We start from the raw sequence: 13,847 nt of genomic DNA, 5'->3' as shown, positions 1-13,847 counted from the left end.
CTAGGATTCCCCAACATGGGATGTGGGGAAAGTAATTCCTTGGTTATACATAGGGAATCTATATACATATGCCTAGGAAAAGTTAGAGAATTTTCTACATGGCAAGAGTTTTCCTATGTAGGAACTATTCAAAAACTCCTTGTATTATATTTGGATTCTCTTTATGATCATTGGTGTCTTCCAACTCTCTTCTCTTCCTCTGGTCTCTCTTGTCTTTATATTTGGACTCTCTTTATGATCATTGGTATCTTGCCACTCTCCTCTTCCTCTGGTCTCTCTTGTCATTCTCATGGAGTTCAACACATCTATATGCAAACATCTTGAAATTTCTAATGGAACATGAGTAGGCACAAAACAAAACCTATTGTAGCACATGCACATACCCTTGAGAGACACTTTATTGATTAGTACAAATAGCTGAAGATGAGTTTTAAACATCCAGAGGTGTAAACAATGGCGACGAGTGATGGGACTTTTACCATAGTAGATTTTTCACGCTAACAAGCAAATTTGAAGAAAACGTGACTACAGAGAAAGGGCTCACATGTTGTCGAGTCGAATGACACTGATGATAGAAAGAACACAACTTAGGGGTGGGAGTTATGTGAACGTTTTGTAAGTAGTAGAGCTTTGGGGGGGGGGGGGGAGGCGGGGAGTGGGGGCCAGCTGGTTATGCGATCGTTTTGTAAGTGCAGAGTGGAGCATTGACGTACTCGCAATACTGTTTGGCACCAACAAGCGTACCATGTTCAGCAAAGTAGTCAGCCATGGCAATGATAAGGGCGCTATTAAGTTTGTACTTGTGGTAGCTTATGTTGACTTCACTTCTTTCGGAGACACTCTTGCCAGTTTGGGCCTTTCCCATGACTGTAGAGGTAAAGCAAATGGGTTGGATGGGGTCCCTCTCGCCAGTGGTGGCGGTCGTCTCCAAGGAGTAGCCTGCTTGCACAGCCTCTCCTGTCTGCGTCACGTACTTGGCTGAGCTCTTGACTATCTCTCGGACTTTGTTAGCTAGTGCTGCACCTAAGGGCCCACCGGCGACGCCTGCCAATGCCACCACAAGCTCACCAACGCCATTGAGAACCACATCACAGTTGGTGCTGTCATTTGATCTCGTGCTTTTGTCCCCACCAACATAAAGAACATAAGGAGAATACCTGTGACCATGCATGATAAGCGAGCAAGTGCGTTAGCAATTATATGCTTTTGAACAAAGAATTATCGCATACGAGGCACATACGAGAAGCGGGGGAGGGGGGCAGACAGTTTCACAAACGGAACGGGAATGATCATGAGTGAGCAGTACATACTCCTCGTCGAGCACAGCTAACCACTTATTGAACTTCTCCATATATTCCTTGGCTTGTTCCTTGGATAATGAGGCGCTGGAGAGATCAGGAGTGAAGCCGGTTTTGTGGCGGGCAGTAACCATGAAGGTGGCGAGGATGTTGCCGTGGTTGCTGACGTCCTTCCAGTACTCGGCCGGATACTTACCGGGGGGCAGGTCAATGTTGCCCTTATCATCCGTAACCTCTGCCCCGCCCACGGCGGCACCGAGTGTTGACTCGTCATGATACGACCCCAGCTCAAACGAGGATGCGACCAAAGCGCGTCTCTCCTCTGCGCTCCTCCTGCAAGCAAACGTAGTACGCATGTTGTGCGGCAGAGTACACATAAAAGAACACACACACACAGAGTACCCTCAATCAATTGTATGCTGCTGCTCAATACTAGCGGCGCCGACACTTGTCATTGCACACTCATTTATGATAATTATAGTCAATTGCTGATCAATATCAATCCCCAGCGCCGCGCTCACCTCTTGACGCATGCCACGCCGCTGCTCCAGCTGTGGATCAACTCTGCAGGTGGAGGAGTCGTGAAGAGCTGGTGGTTCCTTTCGATCCAGTAGTCATCGGAATTAACCTGCAGCATTTGACAGTCGAAGACTTATAGCAGCGATAGAGAGAGAGACACACACACACACACTCTCTCTCTCTGCCCCTCTCTGTCTCTCTATATATATAAATATGTGAGATTATTATTGCTCCAAGTAGTCTCTCTACCGTGTAGCTGGAGTTCTTCGCGGCAGAAGCTGGTGCGCCAAACGTTGCAGCCATTGTGCTGTATTCTAATTCTAATATTCTCTGCAAACGCTAGTGCGCGCAAAATACAACCAGACTGTTTAGATCAGAGATGAGAGCTCTGTACGAACAGCACACGTGTGGTGAATCAGGAAGACTAGAGAATCAAGGAAGAGAAAGGGAGGCAAAGGAATTGTCGTGAGTGCTTGGTGGTGCTGCGGTTGGGCATTTTATAGCCACCCAACGTCCGGCCTCTTTCACATGTAATTTGAACGTTGAACTTACGAGACCTTTTCGCTTAGTTAACGGCAATTACACGTTAAAGATTTTTGCATTGTCCGAACCCGAAAATTCATACACGCTCCTAAATACGATCCGCTCCTCAACGTGATTAATTTTAAGGTGTGAGGTGATATATACTATTAAGTAGGAAAGCCCATGTGCAAAACGACAGGGCAATCAAGTCGATGTCAACTAGAGGACAAAGCCATTGATTGAGGAAGACAATCACATGGAGGTTGAGCTAAAATATTTTGTGTATTGAGGCACACACATGTCCTCTCGAGGCGATGAGTGCCGGTGGTGTTGCAAAACCCACAAAAACAATATGGGTGAACATACAAAGAGGACATTTGTAGTGAGATGTATCTAAGCGAGTTAGTCGACTTGCTTTCATCTCTATGGCAACTTATGATGCTACCTCAACGTATATTTATAGAAATATAGCCATATACTATTTCTCCCAAAGATAAGTTGAGCTTTTTTACTACTCTTCAAGCGCTTAGCTTTGTACTTCTAAGATCAACCCACTTTATAGATATTTGGCTACTTTTTCTTCATAAGGCTATTATTTTTGTTATCAATATTTGTGTAGTTCATGGTACATGCAACTCATCTAGATACAAAGAAATCAATATAAGTATTAGTTAAGCATTTATGAATTAACTAGGTCTGCATATTGAATTAGTTTAGTATGAATACCTTTCGAAAGCCTTGGCATAAAGAATGGATTGGTGTATAGATTTCTTTCTTCACATTTAGATGAATTCAAGGTAGTTAGGTGCTAATTAAATTTAAAAAAGTTCATGCCAAACCAGCTTAATTCCAATCAATTTCTAGATGCACCTAAACCAAGCTAGGTGCTGAATTATTGTTTACAAGAAATATGTTCAAAAGTTGATGTGTTAGGTTCCATATATATAACCAAGCTTTCGTTTTTTAAAGGGTTTCTAGATGATAGAGACAACTTGTGTGGATCCCATAAGAAGTTTATTTTCTTTGAATCTAGAGAGGACAGTATAAGGAATGGTACTTGTGTTGTGAGGGCAATGTAAATGGAGCCATTATGGTTCGGGGAACATCATCATTTCTTAAATAATTTGATGTCATCAATGGGGTTGTCATGAGTATCTATATGTTACTATAATGTATATATGTATCTGCATGTGTTTGTGTGTGTCAGTAAATATTATTTGTGTGTATGTGTGCTTATGATTGTGTGAATTTGTGTATATTCACAATACTATAGGTCAGTCATCACATCATATTTATGACAATCAAGTGGGTGGTACTATGAGGAAAAGACTTTTGATTGAGAGACATAATCATATGGAGGTTGAGGTGGAACCTTACATATATCAAGATGTGTATATGCACACACACACACATGTATGTATTGATTTACCAATATGTGAGAAAGTTTATGTGGATGTTGACTAGGATGACAAAACCATTAAATGAGAGACATTAATTAGAGGTTGAGATGGAATTCTACACATATATACAAGTGCATTGATACATGCATATATATATATACATGTTATTTATTTATTTATCTATTTATATTTATATTTATATATATGTATGTACATATGTATGTATGTATATGTATATATGCAAAATTGAATCACATGGAGAAACCCATAAACTTAGGAATGTATCACATAATTGAACATTGAGGTATACACACATGCATGCATCCATAAAAACTCCATGACTAGAAGGACTTATGATCACCAGACTACTCTATTCATATACAAATGTGGTATCATTTTTACTCGATGCATCCTTAAGATGGACATTCTCAAGGGCTCAGTCTTCATGAATATATGTATATGTCATGGGAGTTCAAAAAAGGGTTTTCTTAACACCATTTTTATATATTTTTTATTGATAGAAGGGTGTCATATAAAGGGGTTATTTATAGGTTGAATTAAAAAGGATTGTGTTCTATTCAAAGAAAATTAACAAATAAAAATATTTGTAAATAGACCTTGAATGCATGTGATATACAGAATACATATATATAGTGAACCCCCAGAGTGGACATGTAATTATTCTTAATAGAAATATTAACATGTTTACTCACATTTCGAGAAGAACAATAAGGTTTAAATTTTTCAACTTACCAAGTTACCTTTAGTTTAAAAGAAAGTGGAAAAGACAATGATTTGATTAAAACTCATCTAATGTTTCAACTTAAAGGTTTCTATATCTATTAGCAAAAGGTCTTGTTGCTTCTCAGTTGTTGCAAAAGTTTGAAGAGGGATATAACCATACACATAAGAGCAAACTCATTCAAGAATACAAGAAGAGAGACGGAGGCAAAAACAATTTATTGCTGGTTTTTTCTTCTTCTTTCATACACAATACAATTTATACAAAGTATAGATAAGCTACAACATAAAGAAATGTGGCCTACTAAGTCAAATAGGGCATAACTGACTATACTAAAGTAACGTGTTCACTAGAATCATCTAGGACACGTCTTGGCAGTCCATTGGAAAGGATGTCTAGAAAACTCCGCCCGGCACTCCCATGGAATGTTACGGGTTTTGCAATCTAGGTCTTCCCGCGTCTGCCACATAGCGGAAGTATCTTGGCCATTTCCCACTTAGGATCGACCGAAATTAGGGTTTTCCTGTTTGGTCATTAGCTAACAACAACTAGCGTCAGACCCGATCGAACTACTTTACGCAGAAATGCCAGGTCTGAAGCGGATTCATGCTGCACTTGGTTCAAGGAGAATGGGAAATGAGAGGGATGCAAGGCTCAACCTCTCTGCCATAAGGCATAGTCCCATTCCGTTCCCCTAAAACAGCGTAAATCGGGTAAGACGTAACTCTAGGTTATCGCTCTCATTATTCTCTTTGATAATGATGATCATCCCGCTGTTCTTCGAGATTTTTGAGAAAAGTTCCCGGCTAACCGGGACCACCCAACCGTAGGACGGACCCATGGTCCATCCTCCGCACTTTCCTCGGTTTGTTTTAGTTATGTAATTATCTAACACATTTAATTTGACATATAGCAATCAGCTTCTTTAATTAATCCTGTTAAGCACTGGTTCCTTCACGTAATCTTATCACGTGACATAGAAAAACAATATCAGACAAATTCTTTATTATCATTTCATCATTTTATCTTTGAAATACAAGGAGTTCCGCCCGTAGGCTTGTCCATAATCTGCCCGAACGCTATCCAGTAATCCGCCAGGGATCACTATTCCAAGCTTCTGCCCGTAGACTAGTATGCGGGCCTCGAGATCCAATCCCGAGTCACGTTAGCCTCTTGTGCAGGACCCGGAAGGCGAGGGATTTACGGCCAGAGCCCTCCCTGGCACCCAAGCGTCCTCCTGCTCCAAGTAGAGCTCAACGGAAAGACCTCTCGCGGCGGGTTCGGTCCACGTTCCCGGTGCGGTCAACAACCCCCTTGGTTAGGGTCAGGCAGGCAGTCGGGGGTAACTTAAGTTGCCACTCCCTTCAGGCCTTCAACCTGAAGCATTTAGATATCTTTTCATCTTTTAGTTCCTTGAGCAAACAATGCAAACAGTGCCTTCTAAACTATTACAAGCACAATCAATTTCCAGTGGTCGTTTATTTGGCCAACTGTTAAGGAGTGAATCCTTCTCTCCGAATGCATCCAGCACTCGATCTGGGATCAATTTCGACTTGGCAAGAACCTCAAGGGTTTGTTCGTTCACCCTTTTTGTCCTTGAGTTAGGGCCATACCCTGTTAACCCAACTTAACCAATACCTTAGGTTTTATTACTAGTAAATCCTGGCGGCCATGTCGCTTTAATTTATTGATTGATCATTTGCGTCCAAGCAAATACCTAACTTCCCTTAACTTGGCAAATTTTCCCAATGAGGGTGATGTAACAGGATGACTACTCATCCCCTTGCAAGTTAAACTTGCGCAAGAACCTGCCAACCTCATTCCAAGGATTGGCAAAACTTTCTTGTGATCAAACCACAAGGCTATGCGACGTTGCAACTTGTTGCACAAGTGTCGCCTCCATTCCAAGGGATCATTTCACCCATTGAATGGTGTTTTCTGGTCAAAGAATTATGATTAGACTCGAAGTAGGGTTTAGGGTGTCTTCTTACTCAACCCAATCCTAATTGCACTAGACCGACAACGTTTGGTCCTAGGGATTCCAACTCAATCCAAGTTCTAGCATTAGGTCGAATGATCCTTAGGGTAGAAACCCTAGATCATTATTTGCGTGCGCGTCCCATTGACTCAACATTCCGGGAAGGTGGGTAGGACCTTTGGGTTTGAGGACTTCGACTTGGCGTCTAAGTACGATACTTGGCTGCATTTCTAACGTGCCAAGCCCTAGCTAGTACTTGAGGTTTTTATTGAATCGGCTAGTTATGCCTATACGAAACCCTAACAGTCATGATACCACAAATGACTTGGGTAAATTGACCTACTTGTCTTATGACAAGGACAATTCTTTCCTAGAGATAATAAACTTGATCTAAAGTAGAAAAATAGTTGCAAAATGTTACAATACATATAAACATGTAATTCATTACTTCTACGCACGATAAGATCCGCAATAGCCCTATCCCTTTCTGCTACAGTCAAAAGGCATGATAATTTGAAGAATAACTTACATAGGGCCTACTAGGATTTACATCAAGGAATAATACCTACAACCTTTTGTCTAAGTATTTGCATTTCATGCTTTTATAAGCCATGTAATCATTCCTAAATGCAACTTGATGAAATGAAATTTGCGAAAGTATAAGTGCGACCCTTAGATACAACAACATCGTGAATGAAGTTCATGCAATACTAAGGTAAGTGTCGATTTAATCTAATTGCAAGCATCTTTTCCCATGCAACTTATATAAGATCGGGGTTCTTTTTCATGCCGTGCAATAGGAATTAACAATTTCCTCATGCGAATCCTAACGAAGGGAGTTATTGCAAAAATACTCCTTTCCTTCATGACCAATGCACTTAACAATTTCCTCTTTAACCCTAGGCAATACGTGGATTTCCTTTGAAAATGCACGACAAGACAATTTACTATTAAGGTCGTAAGATGGATGGACAAATAGCGTTTCTATTGAAAATACCAATTTTTCCCAATTGCATTTAACTAGGCTAGGTGAATTTGAACATGCACGGGTGCTTCCTAATCCGTGGAGTCGTCATGCTTAATGCATTACTTTAGTATGAAATCACAATAGTAAAAAAAACCTGGGTCTGTGGGCTCAGGGAGATGTCCACGTGAATGCTAGGAGAAGAACCTCCCGCAGGCGCGCCTTGCGACTTCTTGGGCGCCATTGTTAGCGTGCTTACGGACTTCCGGTTTGCCTTTACCCTTACGCGATCGGTGAGTCTCCTCCAACCGTTGCGAGCAGCTTCAAGATCTTTCCCCTTTTCCCTCGTACACCGGAGATCCCTTCCAAAGTGCGGATCCTTGAGAGTACCGAGCTTGCGGGTTTTGGGCTTATGGAAGGCCCGGTTTCAAAACCGAAAAGGCCGCGTAGGACCAAGGCTTATGGGCTTATCCTTAGAAGCTTCTTAAAGAAGCTTCTAAGAAGCTTCTAGAGATCAGCAACGACGTCGTGGGAGGCCCAATGATTGGGAAGGAAAAGGCGTCGAGGACAAGGGAAAGGACTTGATGGTGATGGCGAGGATGGGCGGCGACCTGGTGGTCTCCAGCAAGGCGGCGGCGTCCTTTTTCTCTCCCAGCGTCGACAGCAACTCCCCCTCCTCTCTCCACGCAGCCTCTGGCCTCCGACACGGCGATGGCAGCAGCATTCGTCTCCCTCTCCTCTCTAATACTTCAACACCTTAGAGGGTGTATATATAGGCATGGGGGGGGAGAGAAGAGCTCCACCACATGGCCCCCTGCATGGGTTCCCCCCTCCCCATGCAGCCCACGACTTCACCAAGTCCCATCCCCCCACACTGCCTCTCCTCCAGCCGTGCATCGGCTGGGGAAAAGGGATAAAAATAAAAAAAATTACCTTGATAATATTCAATTTGCCCCTCCCAAGAGGGTGTTTACGTGTGATTTGCGAGTTTGAACTCTCGGGTTTGCCTTGCCAATGCGGAGGTCTCGATTTCTCGCGTGCAGGTCACAGATTACACTGCCGGCAATTCCAATATGAAAGATAACCTTTGCACGAGGTTTACGCAGTGTGCGGGAAGTCAATATTCACGGGTGGGAATATTACAACTAATCAATTGGTGCTATAACTATGCTAGTTGTAGGTAGGTGCAACAAACCACATATAATAAGTGATAAGTCAGTGGGGGCCATCTGAGGATCATAGTGACCACCAATGTGCTAAGTGTGGATGTTCGGATATATCTAACTAGGCGGTCTATCATCAATGTTTGCACATGTTGAGTTTGCTATCTCAATACTCTTTCTCAAGCTCAGCTTTATCTTTGTAACTCCAACTTCAAATTTTTGAAAGCTTCCATGCACCAATGCCTTTGTGAAATTATCAATTACCTAATCACATATACTTTGACATATACCAAGTCAATCTCTCATGGAAGTACATTCTCTCACAAAGTAGTGATGTACTTTAATGTTTTTTGTCCTAGCATAGAATAATGCGTTCCTAGCTAGTTGCATGTTGCTCATGTTATCACAATAGAAGACAACTAGACCATCTCTGTGCACATCCGTTTCACTTGATAACTTTTGTAGCCATATCATCTCGCATGCTATCATAGTAGCATCTTTGTACTTAGCATCTATACTCGATAAAGAAACCAAAGGTTGCCTTTCACTAATTCACATAATTGGTGCACCACCAAAGAAAAAAATAAATCCATTGGTAGATCTTTTATGAGACATGCTACTCAGCCCAATCTGCATCTATGTATCAAAACACTTATATATCCTTACCTACATTCTCGAGGAAGTTACTATATGTATATCCTCTACATCACCTATGTTCAAGGCCTATTTATAGATATCATTATCTATGAAATTTTCTTGAATAAAACATAACCCTTTTTTATTCAATCTATTAATTATTCCTTTATATTACACCCTTTTGTATGTAAAAAATGTATATAAATGGTATTTTAAAATTACCTAAATTTGAAACCATGTTATGCACACATATACTCATGAATAACTTATCCGAGCCTGCTTCATAAAGTAGTTCATAATGTAAAGTGAACTTCACATACCTCAATATGTGTCTAATTATATCCAAATGAGTCTTTTTAGGTACCTACATGAACTAATTGACAAGACCAATATCATAACTCAACTCTGGCCTAATGATAGCGATGTAAATCAAACTTCCTAATATCCTCCTGAACATAGTAGGGTCTTCTATCTCATCTTGAATATTGGTACTCAACCTCACATTTCACTCCAATGGTACTGAAAGAGGCTTACATGCTATCACACCATACTTGGACAACATATCCAACCCATACTACCTTTGGGATAGCCATATACCACCCTCACATTTGATCACGTCAATACCAAAAAAGTACCTTAGTTCACCCAAATCCTTTATCTCAAACGTCCTTTTCAAAATTTCCTTAAACATGAGCATTCCCATGTCAGTACTATCACCTATAATAATCAAGTCATCCACATGGATAACTATAATGACCAAATCTACATCTCTCTTTCTCATATAAAGTGAGTAATCAATATCGGAACTATAAAAGACAATGTTGAGAAGATACTCTCCAATCTCGTTAGACCATGCTCTAAGTACTTGCTTCAGGTCATAGAGCACTTGTTTTAACCTACACAAAAATGTGGGATGCTCTAAATACTCATAAATTGCTACCTACTCCATATACACCTCTTCTTGTAATAACATCTCTGCTAACTCTTAGCTCACGTGTAATAGGGTTATAACATCTGCAACCCTTTTACTCAAGAGAATATTCCATAAATACATGTTTTTTTTTCCTTTGGGATACTATGTAACTCATCACAAATATGCACATAAGCAATATGTCAAAATACTTTCAAATGGGAAAATTTTGGCTTTCTACTTGTAAACTTCTCTTTGGGTATCATATTATGTACAATAGTAGTAGGTGTCTTATTCATAATGTATACAAAAATAGCAACTCCTTTAGCCCAATAATAATGAGATAAGTTTCTTTCTGACATCAATGCCCAAGCTACCTCTCTAATATGATTTTTTTTTTCACTTGACAACTCCATTTTTTGTATAGTATATCTACACGTATACTACCTTTGTATACATTTTTCTACAAACACTCAAAAAACTCATTGGAGAGATATTCTCCCCCTCCGTCTAACCTTACGTATGCAATATGCAACCCACACATCATAATGTGTCAATTCAAGAGGCTTCTTGCATACATGCTTTTCATGTGGAAACCCATGCCTTGCTTGCTTTCCAAATTGAAATGCTTTATATACTTTACGCATCCCATCAATCCTAAGCTTGGCCAAGCCATCCACAATATGTTTTGGTTGCATATCTTTCAACCGTTGCACATTCACATGACCAATTCTCTTATGTCAAATTTCAAAATGAACCACAATACTTGAACCTTTTGCAAACATGATAGCATCCATTTTGAGTAGACTTACATCAAGAGTAAACAATCTACAAGCATGTTTCTCTTTTACAGCCAACATGCAATTATCTTTTAGATATTGTACATAACAAGCATCAAATGTACATCAAATCTATAATCCTAGTTTTACCATCTACCAATAGACACCAAGATTTTTGTAATATTTGATACACGCGGCATATTAGTCAAGTACTTAGTTTTACCATCCTACATACTCAAAGGAATATTTTTAATATGAGTAATGGGGTGAGCTATATCATCCACTATCTCCACATAGCCTAGAGACTTTGAATTGCACATCTCTCTAAATTAGTCTCTGTGAGAAGTCATGTGGTTAAAAGTACATGAGTCTACATACCATGCATAATTTTTTAATGAACTATCAATAATAGTCATAGTATTCTCATAAAGTGATATATAATAAAGAAAGTTTTACTTTTGTCATCATTGTTTCTATTGTTGGATGTACAATTGCCTTGTTATTTTTTCATTTTCTAATTCTAGCCTTCTTTTTGAAGTAATTTTTAAAAATGTGGCCTTTTTAACCACAATGCCAGTACTCTCTACTATTACCAAAATTATATATGCCAATACTCTCTACTTCAAACAACCTTGCTACATTCTTCCATGCAATAGTGTAGGATATTCAATTATTATAAATAGACCATCATGCTATCTATGACATTGACAAGCAACCAATTTATGACTTTACTCTGTGTCTACTCCCAATATTTCTTAACCTTTACCTATTGTGTAGTAGCATTTCACATAGGAACTCAGGTGTTGCTACCATATCTTCTTTAATGTAATTCCAAACATGTTTACTCTTCAAGAAAAAATTCATTGTTAACTTTCAAGAAGGATATTTATTATTAACAAGCTTCTTGCTAACCATTTGGTCAAAGTTGTTAGATAAATTGACAAGACAACTTGCAAAAACCTACAATTTGCAAGTAAGTTGATACGAGGTGCATCATAACTAAACATGTAGCCTTTCTTTACTAATTACACAATAATAACTAGAAGTTGTAATCCATATGAAAATGTCTTTTGTATTTGTAACCTAGTAAATACGTGAAATCTTACAAATCCAAATCTTTAACATGTGTACCTAAAAATAACAGACATAGCAAAAACTGTGGTATACGCGAAAACTGTTATCGAGACAAGTTGCAAGTTCAGAAAGGAGACCGAAATGACCTTAGATGCTAAAAATCACAATTAAAAAGTCCTAAAGGCTCTTACTTGTAGTACATACACTATTCTTCATACTCACCAACTTTCATTACAATTGAAGACTATACCCGTGCTAGTCTCAAGAGCCTCCTCCTACTATAATGCAATGCAAATTCAGCAAGATGGAATAGCTTCTTACACATTGCTTGCTTTTTTCTTTCATGCTCCAATACCTTCACCTTTGCCTTCAATCAAGATCTTTGCAACCATGGGATGACTCTAAGACTATAGAAATAGACAAGAGGGGACACAAGTGAAGAATCGAAGAGCACATGTCACACAAAAGTAATGGAGACTTGAGAACACTCAAAGATAGGCTTGAAATTTTATTATTATTATTCTTTCTTGTTTCACAAAAAGAACGAAATCTAGAACATGATAAAATTCTAATATATTGAAAGTACCACAATGTATGTACACAGAGTCACTAAGGATGTGTGTACCACAACATATGTACATGCAGTTAAACCTACTAAAGGAGAGAAGATGTGGCACAATAAATGTGCTATAACTAAGAGTGGACTACATGGGTTTAGTCTTATTGTAGAATAATTGGAATATCCTCATGTTAGTCACCTAATATACTAGTGAGTAATATCTTGCCACATCCCAAAGGTGCATAATGGATGCCACTCATGTAGAGCTCAACACCTCAACATACATGGACACATAGCTGCACTTGTTTCATCACTTTTTGTGTTCTCCTAACTTATCCCCCATCACATATACATATACATATTACTACTTGACTACTTGAAATACATAATCTTGCACAATCATGCACACATATTTGAAAACTCATTACTACCAGACCTTTCTTATAAATGATGATAGCATGAAAGGTAACAATTTCTCACACATCACATTTATTTTGGCTCACCTTGCATGCTATTGGCTACCTAATCTTCTCAAATTGGATACAGTTTCCAAGTCACATGTATCAAAAAATGGAGGTATAGCCATTGTTATGTTGAACTTTATGCGTTGTGATTGTAATGATTTTTCTCTCATCTTAGAAAGTTTGAGCTCATGAGTTACCTCTTATTTCTCAATGTGGATGGGTACTACCATACATATTGGTGTTGTGTATCTTAATTAACCAATGAGAAAATTCTTTAAATGGTTATGTCTTTCAACCCTCTTTTTTGGAAAAAAGGAATAGTAATATAGACAATACTGGCAAATGGTGTGATCATCAGGTAAATGTTTCAAACATCCAATCTCCTAGTGAACAAATAATATGCTTATCGATTGTCATGCACTTTGGAAGTATTGAACCTTAACATCCATGGTTTAAATGTGTTATATCATGACAAAATATTGAGGTGTCTTGGTCCAAATGTTTTTGCAACTTTGTATAGGTTACTTGATTAATCAAAGTGCTACTATGTCAAAGAAGTGTTAAAAAGGATAAGTGCATAATTCTACCTTTACAAAAAAAAGATGGATGCAATAGTGCATCCTAGAAAGTCAAATTTTGAGAGCCTTTTTTTTAATACATATATTACAAGTGATTAGGCCTATAAATAGCCACATTGAAAAATTTTCTTAATTGATAAAGAAATCTTATAGGCACATCTAAAGCCATGATAAAAAGCTCATAAAAAGCTCATGCCCAAAATCATGTTTACTTCATGAAACATATATGAGACTTTTTTCACACTTTTATACAATATTTAA

At 38.9% G+C, this 13,847-nt stretch overlaps 1 protein-coding gene across 1 annotated transcript; it reads right to left on the bottom strand.

Moving 5' to 3' along the window:
• Positions 1-237: 237 nt before the first annotated feature.
• Positions 238-2,366, bottom strand: LOC148017481 (uncharacterized). The gene is made up of 4 exons (XM_087662870.1): positions 2,067-2,366; positions 1,820-1,926; positions 1,311-1,631; positions 238-1,157 (listed from the first exon to the last, which is right to left on the bottom strand). Exons 1-4 carry the CDS (start codon positions 2,118-2,120, stop codon positions 671-673), a joined length of 969 nt encoding a protein of 322 aa, XP_087518996.1. The 5' UTR covers positions 2,121-2,366; the 3' UTR covers positions 238-670.
• Positions 2,367-13,847: the final 11,481 nt, after the last annotated feature.

This window comes from Lygodium microphyllum, chromosome 22 (assembly GCF_053477565.2).
Source record: "Lygodium microphyllum isolate KBCC chromosome 22, Lygodium_microphyllum_v1.1.10, whole genome shotgun sequence".
NCBI lineage: Eukaryota > Viridiplantae > Streptophyta > Polypodiopsida > Schizaeales > Lygodiaceae > Lygodium > Lygodium microphyllum.
Note: the sequence above shows the minus strand (reverse complement) of the source record. Positions and strands in the feature narration are given on the sequence as shown.

Excerpts from the sequence above, each read along its gene's own strand:
- LOC148017481 (XM_087662870.1), bottom strand. The coding sequence starts at position 2,120 with ATGGCTGCAACGTTTGGCGCACCAGCTTCTGCCGCGAAGAACTCCAGC. Across the intron at positions 1,927-2,066 it reads CGAAGAACTCCAGCTACACG|GTTAATTCCGATGACTACTG; the intron begins GTAGAGAGACTA and ends CAAATGCTGCAG. Across the intron at positions 1,632-1,819 it reads GGCGTGGCATGCGTCAAGAG|GAGGAGCGCAGAGGAGAGAC; the intron begins GTGAGCGCGGCG and ends GTTTGCTTGCAG.